Raw genomic sequence first — 13,673 nt, 5'->3', positions numbered from 1 at the left:
GCCTCTCCTGGGGCTCAGTGCTGTGTGGGAGCACTAGAGGGCGCCGCTGCCCTGCCTAGTGAGGAACACCCAGCACTCCTCAATGGTAGCCCTGGGGCAGAGGCACCCAAACCTCTGGGTCTGCAGACAGGCTCCCCTGGGGGTCTCGCAGCTACATTCAGTCACTCCAGTTCTAGGTGTCCAACTTATGGCTTCCTGCCACAAGTTCTTCCTGCTCACCTCTTATTCTCTGCTCAAAAGCCCCAAGCCCTCTGAGCAGACACCAAAGGTGGTTTCTCCCAGACCAGCCCCCCACTTCCGAGGCACACTGGGCCAGGGTGACACTGACAAGGCTCAAAGTCCAGGTCACTCTACTCCAAGAACATTCCCTCCCCTGCCTGGACACCAGCCACAGAGCCTGCTCTGCAGCCACTGTAAGCAAATGGGTCCCAGGGAGGGCAGGAAGCCCCATCTGCCCTCCAACCTGCAGAGGGTGAGCTTGGAATTCAAGTCCAGAAGGACAAAAACCTCAGCTTCCTTATGTTCATCAGTCATCCAACTTCTCTTGCCTCTGAAAGGCCATCAGAAGACACGGAGAAACTGAAGGAAAACGGTAAGCAGCAGCAAGGACAACCCCCACATCACTCAGTCACAGCTTGCAGAGCTCTGAGCACAATGCCCGGCACTTGCCTAAGAACTGCCTTACAGAGAAACGTCCCCTCATCCCTCCTGCTCTGGAAAAGGCCCAGAGACACCCCATGGACGGCAGCACTGGCCCGTGGTCTGTGCCCCTCCCTCCACCATACCACCTACAATCTCTTAGTAGCCACAGGGCCACTGGCTCAGCCTGGGCATCTGAGAAAGGCCCACCACTCCTTCCCCTAGGCAGCAGGCAGCCAGCAGTTCCCCGGGCTCCGGTGAATAGGGCTGGGGAGCAGGAACAGAAGCTGCTCCTAAGTAGGAGACACATCACCCAGAGACTGATCCCCCCACATACTCATCTCCGAGGCTGTACGGAGAGCTGCAAGACAGTCAGGGCTCAAAGCTAAAAGGCCCTGCATCTCTCTCCCTGCTCCCCTGAGCACACTAATAACTTCACAGGGAAAGAGAAGAACCGGGACTTCAGGAGTCCACGCCTCCCTGCTGGGGAAGAGGCTTAGGGCCCTTCCCTCCACCCTACCTTTTACCCTTTACCACTGTGCCCAATCTTCCCCCTCCACCTCTGGCTCACATATCCACTAACGGGGACGGGCGGGCTTGCTGAGAGAACAGTAACAGCCACCCTTGCCACACTGGCTGAGGTTGTCGCAGAGGCACCTGTCCAGGGCTGACTCCCAGCCCTTGGAAGGGCGGGATACCTGCTCCTGGTCGAAGCCCAGAGCCCCTCCCTGAGCCCTGCTGGACAATGCAGCAACCTCCACCGGCTCAAACTCAGGAGGAGGCCAAAGGGCTAAGGTGGGGGCTAGGGGCTCTGTCCCGGGCCTAGGCTGAATAACTGCAATCTTCTCCTAGGTGGGACTCAGGATATTCAAAATAGAGCAGCTACTATCAGCACACACCCTACCCCAAGACCAAGAGACACCAGAAGGGGCCAGGGCCCCAAGAGTTTCCAAAGACACGGAACACGTCACAGATTTCAGGGGAGCTGCCCACAGCCTCTGGCCAAGCCCTGGGAGCAACCAGGGATGAGTATATGGGGGAGGAGCGGGCACATCCATTACTCGACTCCTTTCTCTCAGAGAGAAGAGAGCAGAGAGCCAGCTGGAACAGCTGGTGGGAAGTCATCTAGGTTCAGACAGGGTGCTGCTGCTAAGTCACTTCAGTCGTGTCTGACTCTGCGAAACCCCATAGAAGGCGGCCCATCAGGCTCCACCGTCTCTGGGATTCTCCAGGCAAGAACACTGGAGTGGGTTGCCATTTCCTTCTCCAATGCATGAAAGTGAAAGTGAAAGTGAAGTCGCGTCCAACCCTCAGCAACCCCATGGACTGCAGCCTACCAGGATCCTCCGTCCATGGGATTTTCCAGGCAAGAATACTGGAGTGGGGTGCCACTGCCTTCTCCGTCACACAGGGTGGGGAAGCCTCAAGTGAGTCCTCAGTCCTCGCCTCTCTACCTGGCAAAGCTTCATGACCTTGAGGCCAGCAGGCAAGAGGTAGAGGTTGGGAAGCAAAGAATCCCAACAAATGGCCTTTCCCGCTTTTGTCCTCTTCCTCCCCCTCCTCAGAGGATAGGTGTGCCAACTCAGGAAGTGAGGCCCATGGGATCCCCAGAGTGCCGTGCCCTTCAACTCACCTGTGTCCATGTGCAGACAACAAGCCTTGGCTTAGGGAGACAGGGTTCCCCCGCTCAACCATGCAAAGCCAGAGCCCCAGCAGCCTGCCCCAGGGCCCAGTTGCTCCATCCTCCCTGCCCCGGGGTTCAGTGCAGACACCCCAGCATCTTTCCCGGGGACCAAAGCTGGTCTTGCCAAGGACATACCTGGGTTTCTGGGATGGCTCCTTGGCTTCTCTCAAGCCAAACCAGCTACTTTTGGCCTTTTCCTCCCCACTGGACGAGTGGTGGGGGGAGGCTCCCAGAGTGGGGCTCCCCTTCTCCCCCAGAGAGCCTCGGCGCCCCATCTCGCTCCGACTCAGCCCCTGGTGGTGATGGTGGAAAAGGCCCATCCGGGGCTTCCGCTCGTCCTTCCGGGCTCCCTCCTTCTCCACCGCAGCCTCAGAGGAGGCCACCATGGGGGTGGTGACCTGCACCGGCCTCCCCTCCGAGGGCCGGGCCCCCTCCTCCTCTCCAGAGCGGCGGGCCCCCACGGCCAACACTCTGGGCTGTGAGCTCAGCTCCTCCTGTCCAGGCACTGCCTCGGAGCTGCTGGGGCGGCGGCTACCTCGGGCCCAGGAGTCATCCGCAGACCGCGGCCCCTCCTCGGAGGGCCGGGAAGAGCCAGCGTGCAGGGAGCTGGAGGGTGGAAACGGGCCCGAGATGGAACTGCGGTGCCGTGGGGGCGCCGGGGGCTCCTCGTTGTATATGTGGCTCCCGTTGACACAGAGAGAGGAGCGCGAGGCCCCATCGAGGTGGCCCTGAAGGTCAAGAAGGGCCCGGGGAGGCGCTGCCCGCATCTGGCTGGCCTCGTCACTGTAGGTCCGTTTGTGGGTGAGCAACTTGGGGGACTGTGCAGAGTCCCGGCCTGGAAGGGAAGCACACGTTGGGTGAGATGCCTGCTCCCCCCCGGCCTTCCCTACAGCCGAGGGGACAGCCCGCCCTCCACTGCCCTCGCTCACCCCCTTCTGAAGACAGCCAGCTGCTGCGGCTGGGCGAGCGGGTGAGGAGCTCGGCGCCGGGGCCCTGGTAGGCCAGGCTCCCACTGGCCGAGGACAGAGTGCTGTCCGAGCCCAGCGAGGTGTTGGACTGGGTCAGCGAGGACTTCCGCAGCTTGTTGCGGAGGAAGAAGCCTTTGGCTTTGCCCATCTTGCCCAGGCTGCCCAGCTCGGGGTCCTCCAGGGCACTGCTGGGGAGGATGGCAGAGGCAGATTCCAGGTCAAACTTCTTCTTGCCCTTCATCTTGTCCTTAATCTTACTGAAGGGGGACCGCGGCTTGTCCTTCACAGACAGGTCGAACATGCTGGCGCTGAGGTTGTTGCGCGTGAACTGGATGGTCACCTGGATCTCCCCGCGCTCCTTCTCCTTCTTGCCCGCCTTCGAGTGCAGCTTGTACCACCTATGAGGAAGAAGGGGGTGTCAGGGCTCCGGTCACAGGGACCTCCCAGAGCCCCTCCCTGCCCTGAGGGTCATGACAGCCACTGCTACAGCCTCCCACAGGCCTGGGAGGAACCCTTACAACCCCAGGCCCCAGGTACAGGCACAACTACCCACATTTCCCCATCTACATCATCTCCTCTGACTGGTCGTAGCCCAAGCTCTGCTGTGAGCCACTAGTGAGTCCTGGAAAGAACAGCTCTCCCCGAAGCCCAGGGCCAGGAATGCTAGTGCACGAACACACACACACACACACACACACACACACACACCTCTCACGCCCTCACTTACTCACCCAAAGCCCTGCCAGGCACACTTCTGCAAGATGGAGAAGCAGACAAGACGGCATAAAGAGGCCTTAAGCAAGAGACCCAGGGAAGGAAAGCGCACACCTCATCTGGAAGCAACCACCATGTGCTACAAAGGAATGGGGAGGGTGGTTCTCACCTCCCCTCCATGCACAGCTCACAACAGGCCTGGGATTTTACAGATCAGGAGGTCAAAGCTCCACAGTGAGGTAACTCAGCCAAGAACAAGCAGCCAGGAAGAGACTGTACTTATCAATAATGTACTGCTCCTGGCTCAATCAATCATAAATGTACCACACTAATGTTAATACAGATGTTACTAACAGAGGATACTACAGCAGGAGCAGGGAGTGGGTATATACGGGAGCTCTGTGCACTTTCCACTCGTTTTTATGTATACCTAAAACTACTCTAACAATAAACTCTTAATTAAAAAAAGCAGACAGAGTGAGCACAGTGAGAACGTGAGCAAGAAGCCATGAAAGAAATAATACAAGGAAGTTCTCCCGAAGGCCGTGAGCGCCAGCACAGATGCACTCACCAGCATTCAGCACAGCAAGCAAAGCAAGACCTAGTGATGGGGATCACTGAGGTTTCAGAGCCCCAGGTATGAAAAGGAGACTAGAGGCTCCCACAGAGGGGAGACAGGTCCATAGAATGCATTCAGAAATCAGAGCAGCATCAGGTCCTCGTTAGCAACACTGGACACCATATGGAGCCATGCCTTTGCAGTTCTGAGGGAAAAACTCCCCAGAATTCTAGACCCAGCCAGTCAAGTTTTATTCCATAATAAAGTCCAGTGGAGGGCTCAAAGAGCCTCAGAGTATACACACACCACACACACATACCCCCCATAGCACACACAAACACTACACATGTACCCCACCGCACACGCCTCAGTCCCTGCTGTGGTGGTCATCTCCCACCTAACATCTGCTCACCCCACAGCATGAGCTCGAGCTCCCTGAGCTTCTCGTGGACAGAAGGGGTGGGAGATCTTTTGTATGAAAGCCCCTCTATATGCAAATGTCCAGATTAAGTCACTGCAAGGAATTGGTGGTGTTGGTGGTTTAAACCTTGTAACTTAAAAAAAAAAGTCTACCCAGGGGCATTTCCAGTTGGATCCCTTTGGAAGCATCCATCATGACTAACCTCTAGGGTGCCCATCATGGGCTCTGCACCTGGCCTCTTCTTGGTGACCACTGGGTAGCCTAAGTAAAGTGAGCCCTGGCTGTTGGTTTTCCCTCCCAAACCTGAGAGACCACCCCCTGGGAAGGCTCACTCAGGACACAGCACAAGCAAGGAGGGCAGAGGGCAGTGCTCAGAGCAGGGGTGTATGTGTTTCTGTGCTCTCAGATGAGCAGGCGTGGGGAAGAAAGATGGGGGAGGCAAGGCGAGGAGCAGAGAAGGGAGCTCACAGACAGACCGATGGGATGAGTGTGAGGAAGGTCTGGGGGCACGAGGAGACATTTACTAGAAAGACAAAACAGCGAGCACCAATATCCTCACCCCCGGCCTTCTTAACCCAACATCCACCCTGGGCCTGACCCTTTAAGTCGTCCAAGGGCAAGTCAACTTGCTCAAAGCTGGACTAGACCTCATTTAGTACAAAAAGATTCTGGGAGGTGGGGCAATGAGAAGTATTAATATATGGACTCCAGCCACAAAGCCACCAATCCCTGAGTGACGGGAATCAGCAAGCACAGGCATCCATCTCTGGGGCTGAGGTCAGAGGCCCTGAGCCCTAGCCGGTCATGCGCCACACACCATGGCATTAACAGTGGTTTTCTCTGGGGGCGAGGCTGCAGGGCACTATCACTTCCCACTGTCTATTTTTGTTCTGTGTGAATTTTTTATAAGGGCCATATATTACCATCATAATAGGAAACAGAGGAAAGAAAGCCCCATCCTTTCTTACGCCCTCAGCTGCCTGAGACACGTGGGCTCCTTGCCGCTCCATCCAGCCCCTCAGTCACCGAGGATGTGTTGCCAGCCCAGCCTGGGGCTCGGGTCCTTGGGCCCAAGGATCCTTGTCCCTGCCTTTCCCAACCTCCACCCCATAAGGCCACTTTTGCTGCTCCTGCTTTTCCCGAGGGAATCTGGGGTTCTTCCTCTGTACCTGCTTTTCAGGGAGACAGCAGTGAAAAGAAGGCTTTCTTTGCCATTTTCTGGCTGTCACCCTCCCCATCTGGAGCAGAGTGAGGATGGCTGGGACCCGCCTCTGGTGCCCCAGTCACTGTCGCCATCTGTCTCCCTACAGATCACGGGCAGGGCTGGTCGGACCCTGCCAGGTACTTGGAGCAGGCCTTCTCCCAGGAGTGTGACCCGCACAGGTTGAGCACAACGGCAAGGCCACCAGCCAACCGCTCCTGGACAAAGCCCTGTCACTCTCATCCACAGGTGAGACCTGGCCGGAACCAATCAGGACTTGACCACGGCCTGAGCACACACCCAGATGTTGGCTCACAAGACAGATTTGATCTTCAGAGTTCTGCTGCTGCAGTACCCTAACCTGCATGCATCAGTGTGGGGTTTCTTTATACCTACTCATACCAAGATACAACCTAAAACCCACTAAATTAGTAAGGCCAGGCCTAGAAAATATTCTCCATTGGCTCAGTGGGTAAAGAATCTGCCTGCAATGCAGGAGACGTGAGTTCAATCCCTGGGTCAGGAAGATAACCCTGGAGAAGGGAATGGCAGCCCACTTCGGTATTCTTGCCTAAAAAACCCGATGGATAGAGGAGCCTGGCAGGCTACAGTTCATGGTGCCACAAAGAGTCAGACACGACTGAGCGACTAAGGAGCAGCAGGCAGCAACAGGCCTAGAAAATCTATGATTTAAGGTGGAAGGGAGTCTGTCCTTGGGTGACTGAATTCACCAGACCCAGTGTGAAAACCACAGCAGGCTGGTCCCCTGCCTACTCGACACGCTTCACGGATCAGAGACCAACTCTCCCTCCACCTGGGTGCCTCATCAACGACACTCAACTGGGGGACTTCCCTGGTGGCCCAGCAGCTCAGACTCCTCCCAACACAGGGGCCCAAGGTCACCCGCCCGGTCAGGGCACTAGCTCCCACATGCCACAGCTAAAGACCCCAAGCGCTGCAACTAAGACCTTGTGCAACCACATAAATAAATTTTTGAAAAGGAACACTCAATTGGTTCCCAGAAGAAACCCACGTCTCTCCCCTGCCCAGCCAAGGCTTCCCTTCCAAAGTCCGCTGAACCTGCTTCTTCTGAGAGAACTGACCCTAGACACGCTCATCCCTCCCCCACCTCCCCTCCCCCGACCGGGGACAAGTTACTGAAGGAATCCAGACATGGGGGAGGGGCGGGCATCATTAAGTGCTTTCTGTGAATAAAGAGTTCCAAAATGAACAAGGCCTCTGTTCCACAAAGCGACTTCTAAAATGGGACTCACTAGTTCAGGAGGAAGGACAGTGATTCTGACCCAATACAGTTTCCCTGACACCCGCTCAGCCCTCAAAGCCTGGATTCATTGGCCCCTGTGGCATGTAAATCACCAATCTGCACATCCTTCCCTGTAGGAGCCTAACTGTTCCACCTACGTGGCACCCGCCTCAACTCCTGCACCGTCCGAGCACCTAAACTTTCCAAAGCCTGGACAGCAAGTGCTCAGGAAACAAGGGTTTTGACAATGATCATTATCTGGGACTTATCCTAGGTATGATTGCAGCCAACGCATGCTCCATCAGGAAAAAAATAGGAAGAGACAATTCCTTGCATGTAAGAGGTATGGGACTTCCCTGGTGGCTCAGATGGTAAAGAATGCACCTGCCATGCAGGAGACCCGGATTTGATCCCTGGATTGGGAAAGCCCCTGGAGAAGGAAATGACTACCCACTCCAGTATTCTTGCCTGGAGAATATCATGGACAGAGGAGCCTGGTGGGCTACAGACTATGGGGTTGCAAAGAGGTGGACACGACTGAGTGACTTTCACTTTCACTTCAAGAGGTATGCACCGCTATAGACACTGCTCTTCAGGAGTGACATACAACAGAGCTTCTCAAGTATTAATACAAAAGGATCACTGAGTCTAGTTAAAATGCAGATTCTGATGCGATGGGTGCAGATGGACCTGAGAGGCTCCATCTCTTCCCAGCTTCCAGGGGATGCCAGTGCTGCTGGCCTGTGGACCATACCTGAGAGGCAGGACAAGTGACTTGTGCTAAAGACTCCGCAGAGCTAGACTTACTGCATGCTCAGTGTGTGCCGAACTCTGTATCTCCTTTATTACCCACACAGTCCAGGAGATGAGATCCACCATCCCCATTCTGTGGATGAGGAAACCAAGTTACACAAAAGGTTTGTGACTTGCCCAGGATCAAATAGCTAGTAAGTGATACAGTCAGTCCTTGAACATGAAGCTGCCTAACTCCCAGTCCACATTCTTAACCTTCCAGGAGCAGCTTTTCTCATTAAGCTGGACATCCTGAGAGGACAGAAGCTGGAAAACGTCTGGAGTACATGACAGAGGCCCAAAGAGGCATGGAGGTGGGATATGGAGACCAGAACCCCCTTCAAAGGGTTGGCACAATCCCAGGAGGATGGAGCCCGAAGGTCACTAAGGGAACCACAGGCGTCTGTCCTGTCCCCAGACCATTAAAAGCATGTCTGGGAGCAGCCCAGCCTCCTCTAGCAGCCATCAGCATTCAGACTTCAGGGGTGGGGGGAGGGGGTAGCGGGAGGAGATGCAGAACTACAGAAAACCTCTACAAGGGCCCTGGCTCAGTCACCATACCTCCCCCTCAGACTCACTCTGTCTGACAAAATTCAGCAGGCCGAGCATGAACTTAGGACTCAGCCCTCAGCTTCCTACCCTGCTGGACCCCTCCCCACCCTCTGCGGGGGTGCAGAGGACAAAGGTGGGATGAAGGAGGGTGGTAGCTGCCTCACCTGTTACCAAGATTCTGGCTTAGCTATTGCTACGAGTGGGGCTCCCAGGCCTACCATGCCCAGCTCTCCACCCATTTCTCAGTAAACAGAGCTGGGCTGACAGCTACCAGATAGCAAAACTGGAAAAGCCACCACCCCGGGAAAGCAGACCTACAGCAGATGTCAAACACACACATGTAAGCGCCTGGTTGGCTTCTTAGGATCCCCAAGGGCGGTGGGGTCCTTGCCAGCCACAGGGCCAGGCACACCTGACTTGTCTCCAGTTCTTACTGAAACCAAGTCCACCTGCCGACCTTTTCCAGCTCTGTCCTCTCAGGATGTCCAGAGGCCCAATGTGTGCCTTCAGCCTGATGACAAGCACTGCCCACTGAAGGTTAAGAACGTGGACTTGGAGTTAGGTGTCCTCGTGTCCTAGTTCTCTTTTATGATTTATCTCTTGATTCAAAACTTTATTCCTTTCCTTGTCCCACCCCTGTCCCCGGAGGATTGAGGAGTATCAAAGAAAAAGGGAAACTGTAACCAAGGAGGACTCTGTGGGGCATTCCAGGACACACAAGCCCCTCCATGTCCTGTTTCTTGCTTGCAGGGAACAAAGGGCTTCAGTATCCTAGACCTTCCCTGAGTTCCACAGAGCAGACTCAAGTAGTTAATGATTAGAAGAGTGGAGCCACAGGACTTCAGGGGTGCCTCCAGGAGGCTGATGCCTATCTTCGAGGTGCTCTGCAGAAGCTAAGGCCCCTCCGCCACCTGGCATAGGGTGGTGACTACTTATTGACCACAACAAGCAGGAACCAGAAAGCTGATGACTGAGGCTCCCCACACAACATCCTGTTACCTCACCACCGACTGACCAGAAGAAGGTCCAGAGCTAACTCCTAACAGTCTTTACAAACCTTTGCCTGAAAGCCAACGGGGAGTTCAGGCCTTTTGAGCACGAGCTGCCTGTTCATCTTACTGCCACCCTGCAGATAAACACTGTTCTTTACTTCACCACTACCCAGTGTCAGGAGATTGGCTCTGCTGCATGTCAGGCGGGCAGACCTGAGTTCAGTTCAGTAACACTATCAGTCCAGAGTTCAGCTTATGACCCAAATAATGGTGCCCCTTCCTAAGCATCCACTCCTCATTTATTTCAAATCCCAAACCAGGAACCATCCTTGTCTCTTTTTCCCCGTCACACCCTACATCTAAATTTTGAACTCTATGGACCGACTACATCTAGATTTCAACCCCTCTCATCACTGGCAGCCTACAGTACAGTCCACCACAAACCCCTGCTGAATATCACAATTCCCTGCTCACCTGCCTCCCTGCCATCCAAGCTTCCTGCAGCATGTGGGTGAACTTGGAGTGCATCCCACACTGCTCCTCAGCATGGCAGAAAGGACTCATCTTTTGGGTCCCGGCTCCTCTGATCCTCTGCATATCTCATCCCACACTGCTCTTCACTGTGTTCCCACCTCCAGGCCACTGCTCTTGCTTTTCCCTCTGCCTGAGACACAGGCCCAGATCTGCACTTACTCACTCACAACAGGTCCCCATTCGTCTGAACTTTCTCAGTTTTCCTTGAGTACCCCAACTACAACTGCTCCTTAACTCTGTTCTATTTCTTCAGCATACTAACACCACCTGACAGAGGGGTGGGTGTGTGTGTGTGTGTGTGCACGTGTATCCCACACAGTGAAACAACAGAATGGGAAAGACTAGAGATCTCTTCAAGAAAATGAGAGCTACCAAGGGAACGTTTCATGCAAAGATGGGTACAAAAAAGGGCAGAAATGGCAAGGACCTAACAGAAGCAGAAGAGATTAAGAAGAGGTGGCAGGAATACACAGAACTGTGCAAAAAAGGTCTTAATGACCTGGATAACCACAATGGTGTGGTCACTCACTAGCAGCCAGACAGGGCAGTGTGAAGTCAAGTGGGCCTTAGGAAGCACACTACAAACAAAGCTACTGGAGGTGATGGGATTCCAGCTGAGCTACTTCAAATCCTAAAAGATGATGCTGTTAAAGTGCTCCACTCAATATGTCAGCAAACTTGGAAAACTCAGCAATGGTCACAGGACTGGAAAAGGTCAGTTCTCATTCCAATCTCAAAGAAGGGCAATGCCAAAGAATGTTCAAACTACCACACAACTGCGCTCATTTCACATGCTAGGCTTCAACAGTATGTAAACCAAGAACGTCCAGATGTACAGGTTGGATTTAGAAAAGGCACAGAACCAAAGATCAAGCTGTCAACATCTGTTAGATCCTATAAAAAGCAAGAGAATTCCAGAAAAACATCTACTTCTGCTTCATTGACTACGCTAAAGCCTTTGACTGTGTGGATCACAACAAACTGTGGAAAATTCTTCAAGAGATGGGAATACCAGACCACCTTACCTGCCTCCTGAGAAATCTGAACGCAGGTCAAGGAGCAACAGTTTGAGCTGGACATGGAACAACAGACTGGTTCCAAATTGGGAAAGGAGTACGTCAAGGCTGCATATTGTCACCCTGCTTATTTAACTTACATGCAGACTACATCATGTGAAAAGCCGGGCTGGATGAAGTGCAAGCTGGAATCAAGAATAGCGGGAGAAACATTAATAACCTCAGATACGCAGATGATACCATTCTAATAGCAGGAAGTTAAGAGGAACTAAAGAGCCTCTTGATGAAGGTGAAAGAGGAGACTGAAAGAGCTGGTTTAAGACTCAACATTCAGGCTGATTCATGTCAACGTATGGCAAAAACCACCACAATGTTGTGAAGTGTTTTGCTGCCAATTAAAATAAATAAAATTTTTTAAAAAGACTCAACATTCAAAAAACTAACATCATGGTACCTGGTCCCATCACTTCATGGTAAATTGATGAGGAAAAAATGGAAACAAATGACAGATTTTCTCTTCTTGGACTCCCAAATCACTGCAGCCATGAAATTAAAAGATGCTTGCTCCTCGGAAGAAAGGCTGTGACAAACCTAGACAGCATATTAAAAAGCAGAAACATCACTTTGCTGACAAAGGTCCATCTAGTCAAAGCTATGGTTTTTCCAGTAGTCATGTATGGATGTGAGAGTTGGACCATAAAGAAGGCTGAGCACCGAAGAATTGATGCTTTTGAACTGTGGTGCTGGAGAAGACTCTTGAGAGTCCCTTGGACTGCAAGGAGATCCAACCAGTAAACCCTAAAGGAGATCAACACTGAATATTCATTGGAAGGACTGACGCTGGAGCTGAAGCTCCAATACTTTGGCCACCTGATGTGTAGAGCCGACTCATTGGAAAAGACCCTGATGTTGAGAAAGACTGAGGAGAAGAGAAGGGGGTGACAGAGCTTGAGATGGATGGTTGGATGATACCACGGATTCAATGGATATGAGTTTGAGCAAACTCCAGGAGACACTGAAGGACAGGGAAGCCTGGCATGCTGCAATTCATGGGGTCGCAAAGAGTCGGACATGATTTAGCGACTGAACAATACACTGCTGTGTAATGTCTGTCTTTCCCTGCTCTACAGGCAGGAACTTTATTCTGCTCATCTGTGTGTCACCAGGTTTGAAAGAGTGGATATTCAAGTATCTTTCCAATTAACTAACAAATTAATCTATGAAATAACTTAGGAACTTGTTTGTCCCTGTTCACAACTGACCTATATGTAATGTTTATATCACCACAAACCCACAAGTCTTAATCATGAGACCAGAAGCTCCCAGAGCAAAGAGGGTACCCCCTGTTCCCAGAAAGAGCCTCCTGAGGTGGGAGCCACATGCCAGGCTTCAGGGGACAGACAGTTCCAAAAGGATGCCTTCTTTAACCCTGAAGGCCTCATCCCCAATCCCTGAGCTAAGAATTCCATCAACTTCCCTGAGAGAATACACCCATCAGCTCTGGTAAGTGCCCATTTCCTGAATGGAGGTCAGGCGTTGACCCCATGCTAGCCCGTCACTAGGGCAATAACCTTATCATCAACAACTACACCTCTCATTTAGCATCTACTGTGGGCAGGCACTGTACTAAGCACTCAACACAGCAAATTAGATCCAAATAATACCCTTAACAGCCCTGTGACGCAGGTGTGGGAGGCCGACCTTCAAAGTGGCTACCAGCCTGGACTCTGGAGCCTGGCTGCCTGGTCTAAGCCCCAGATCACCACATAACCAGCTGCGTGACAGAGAGTGGGTTCCCCTATCTCTCTATGCCTTTTCGTACTTATCTATAAAATGAGGGTAATGGATGTTGGCTGCCTTCACAAGACCACGCTGACAATTAAACAGATTACACGTGAAGCACTCAGAACAGGGTCTGGCACACAGGAAGCGCCACCCAAGTGTTAGCTCACATGTTTTGCAGATGCAAGCACCAGAACAGAGAGAAGTCCACAGGGTTACGGCACACGCTTCTTTTTCGTAAATAGAGGAACCAGGAATCTCAGGCTCCTTGTCTCCAGAGCAGCTGACCCTGATCACTGCACTAGACTGCCTCCCTCCCCAAGTACAGCACACACACACACCTGGACCCAGAAACCCCCATGTTCCTTCCCAACCAAGGAATTTCTCTAAAGCAGGGGTATGTGTTAGATAGGAGCATTACATCTCTATTTCCCCTCATCTCTAACTGAAATTTGGCACTTTTTTCAATTATGAATTTTTGCAAATCTTTGTAGAGCAGCAGTACCTGTGAACGTGCCACCAGGGGAAACCGGGCATTTTCATACCACATGACAG

The 13,673-nt window shown here is 52.8% G+C and overlaps 1 protein-coding gene across 3 annotated transcripts in view; it reads right to left on the bottom strand.

Annotated features, from left to right (window-relative positions):
* RAB11FIP5 (RAB11 family interacting protein 5) overlaps nucleotides 1-13,673 on the bottom strand; it is a 43,385-nt gene that overhangs the window by 14,127 nt on the left and 15,585 nt on the right. For all 3 annotated transcript variants that reach the window (XM_019969932.2, XM_019969933.2, XM_019969934.2), the window contains exons 2-3: nucleotides 3,253-3,689; nucleotides 2,459-3,158 (exon numbers count right to left, since the gene is read on the bottom strand). In XM_019969932.2, the coding sequence (XP_019825491.2) occupies nucleotides 2,459-3,158; nucleotides 3,253-3,689 (1,137 nt within the window). The remainder of the gene's footprint in view (nucleotides 1-2,458; nucleotides 3,159-3,252; nucleotides 3,690-13,673) is intronic.

The sequence above is a fragment of the Bos indicus genome, chromosome 11, assembly GCF_029378745.1.
Source record: "Bos indicus isolate NIAB-ARS_2022 breed Sahiwal x Tharparkar chromosome 11, NIAB-ARS_B.indTharparkar_mat_pri_1.0, whole genome shotgun sequence".
In the NCBI taxonomy this organism is placed as follows: Eukaryota; Metazoa; Chordata; class Mammalia; order Artiodactyla; family Bovidae; genus Bos; species Bos indicus.
The sequence above is the reverse complement of the archived record's forward strand: the minus strand, read 5'-3'. Positions and strand labels throughout refer to the sequence as shown.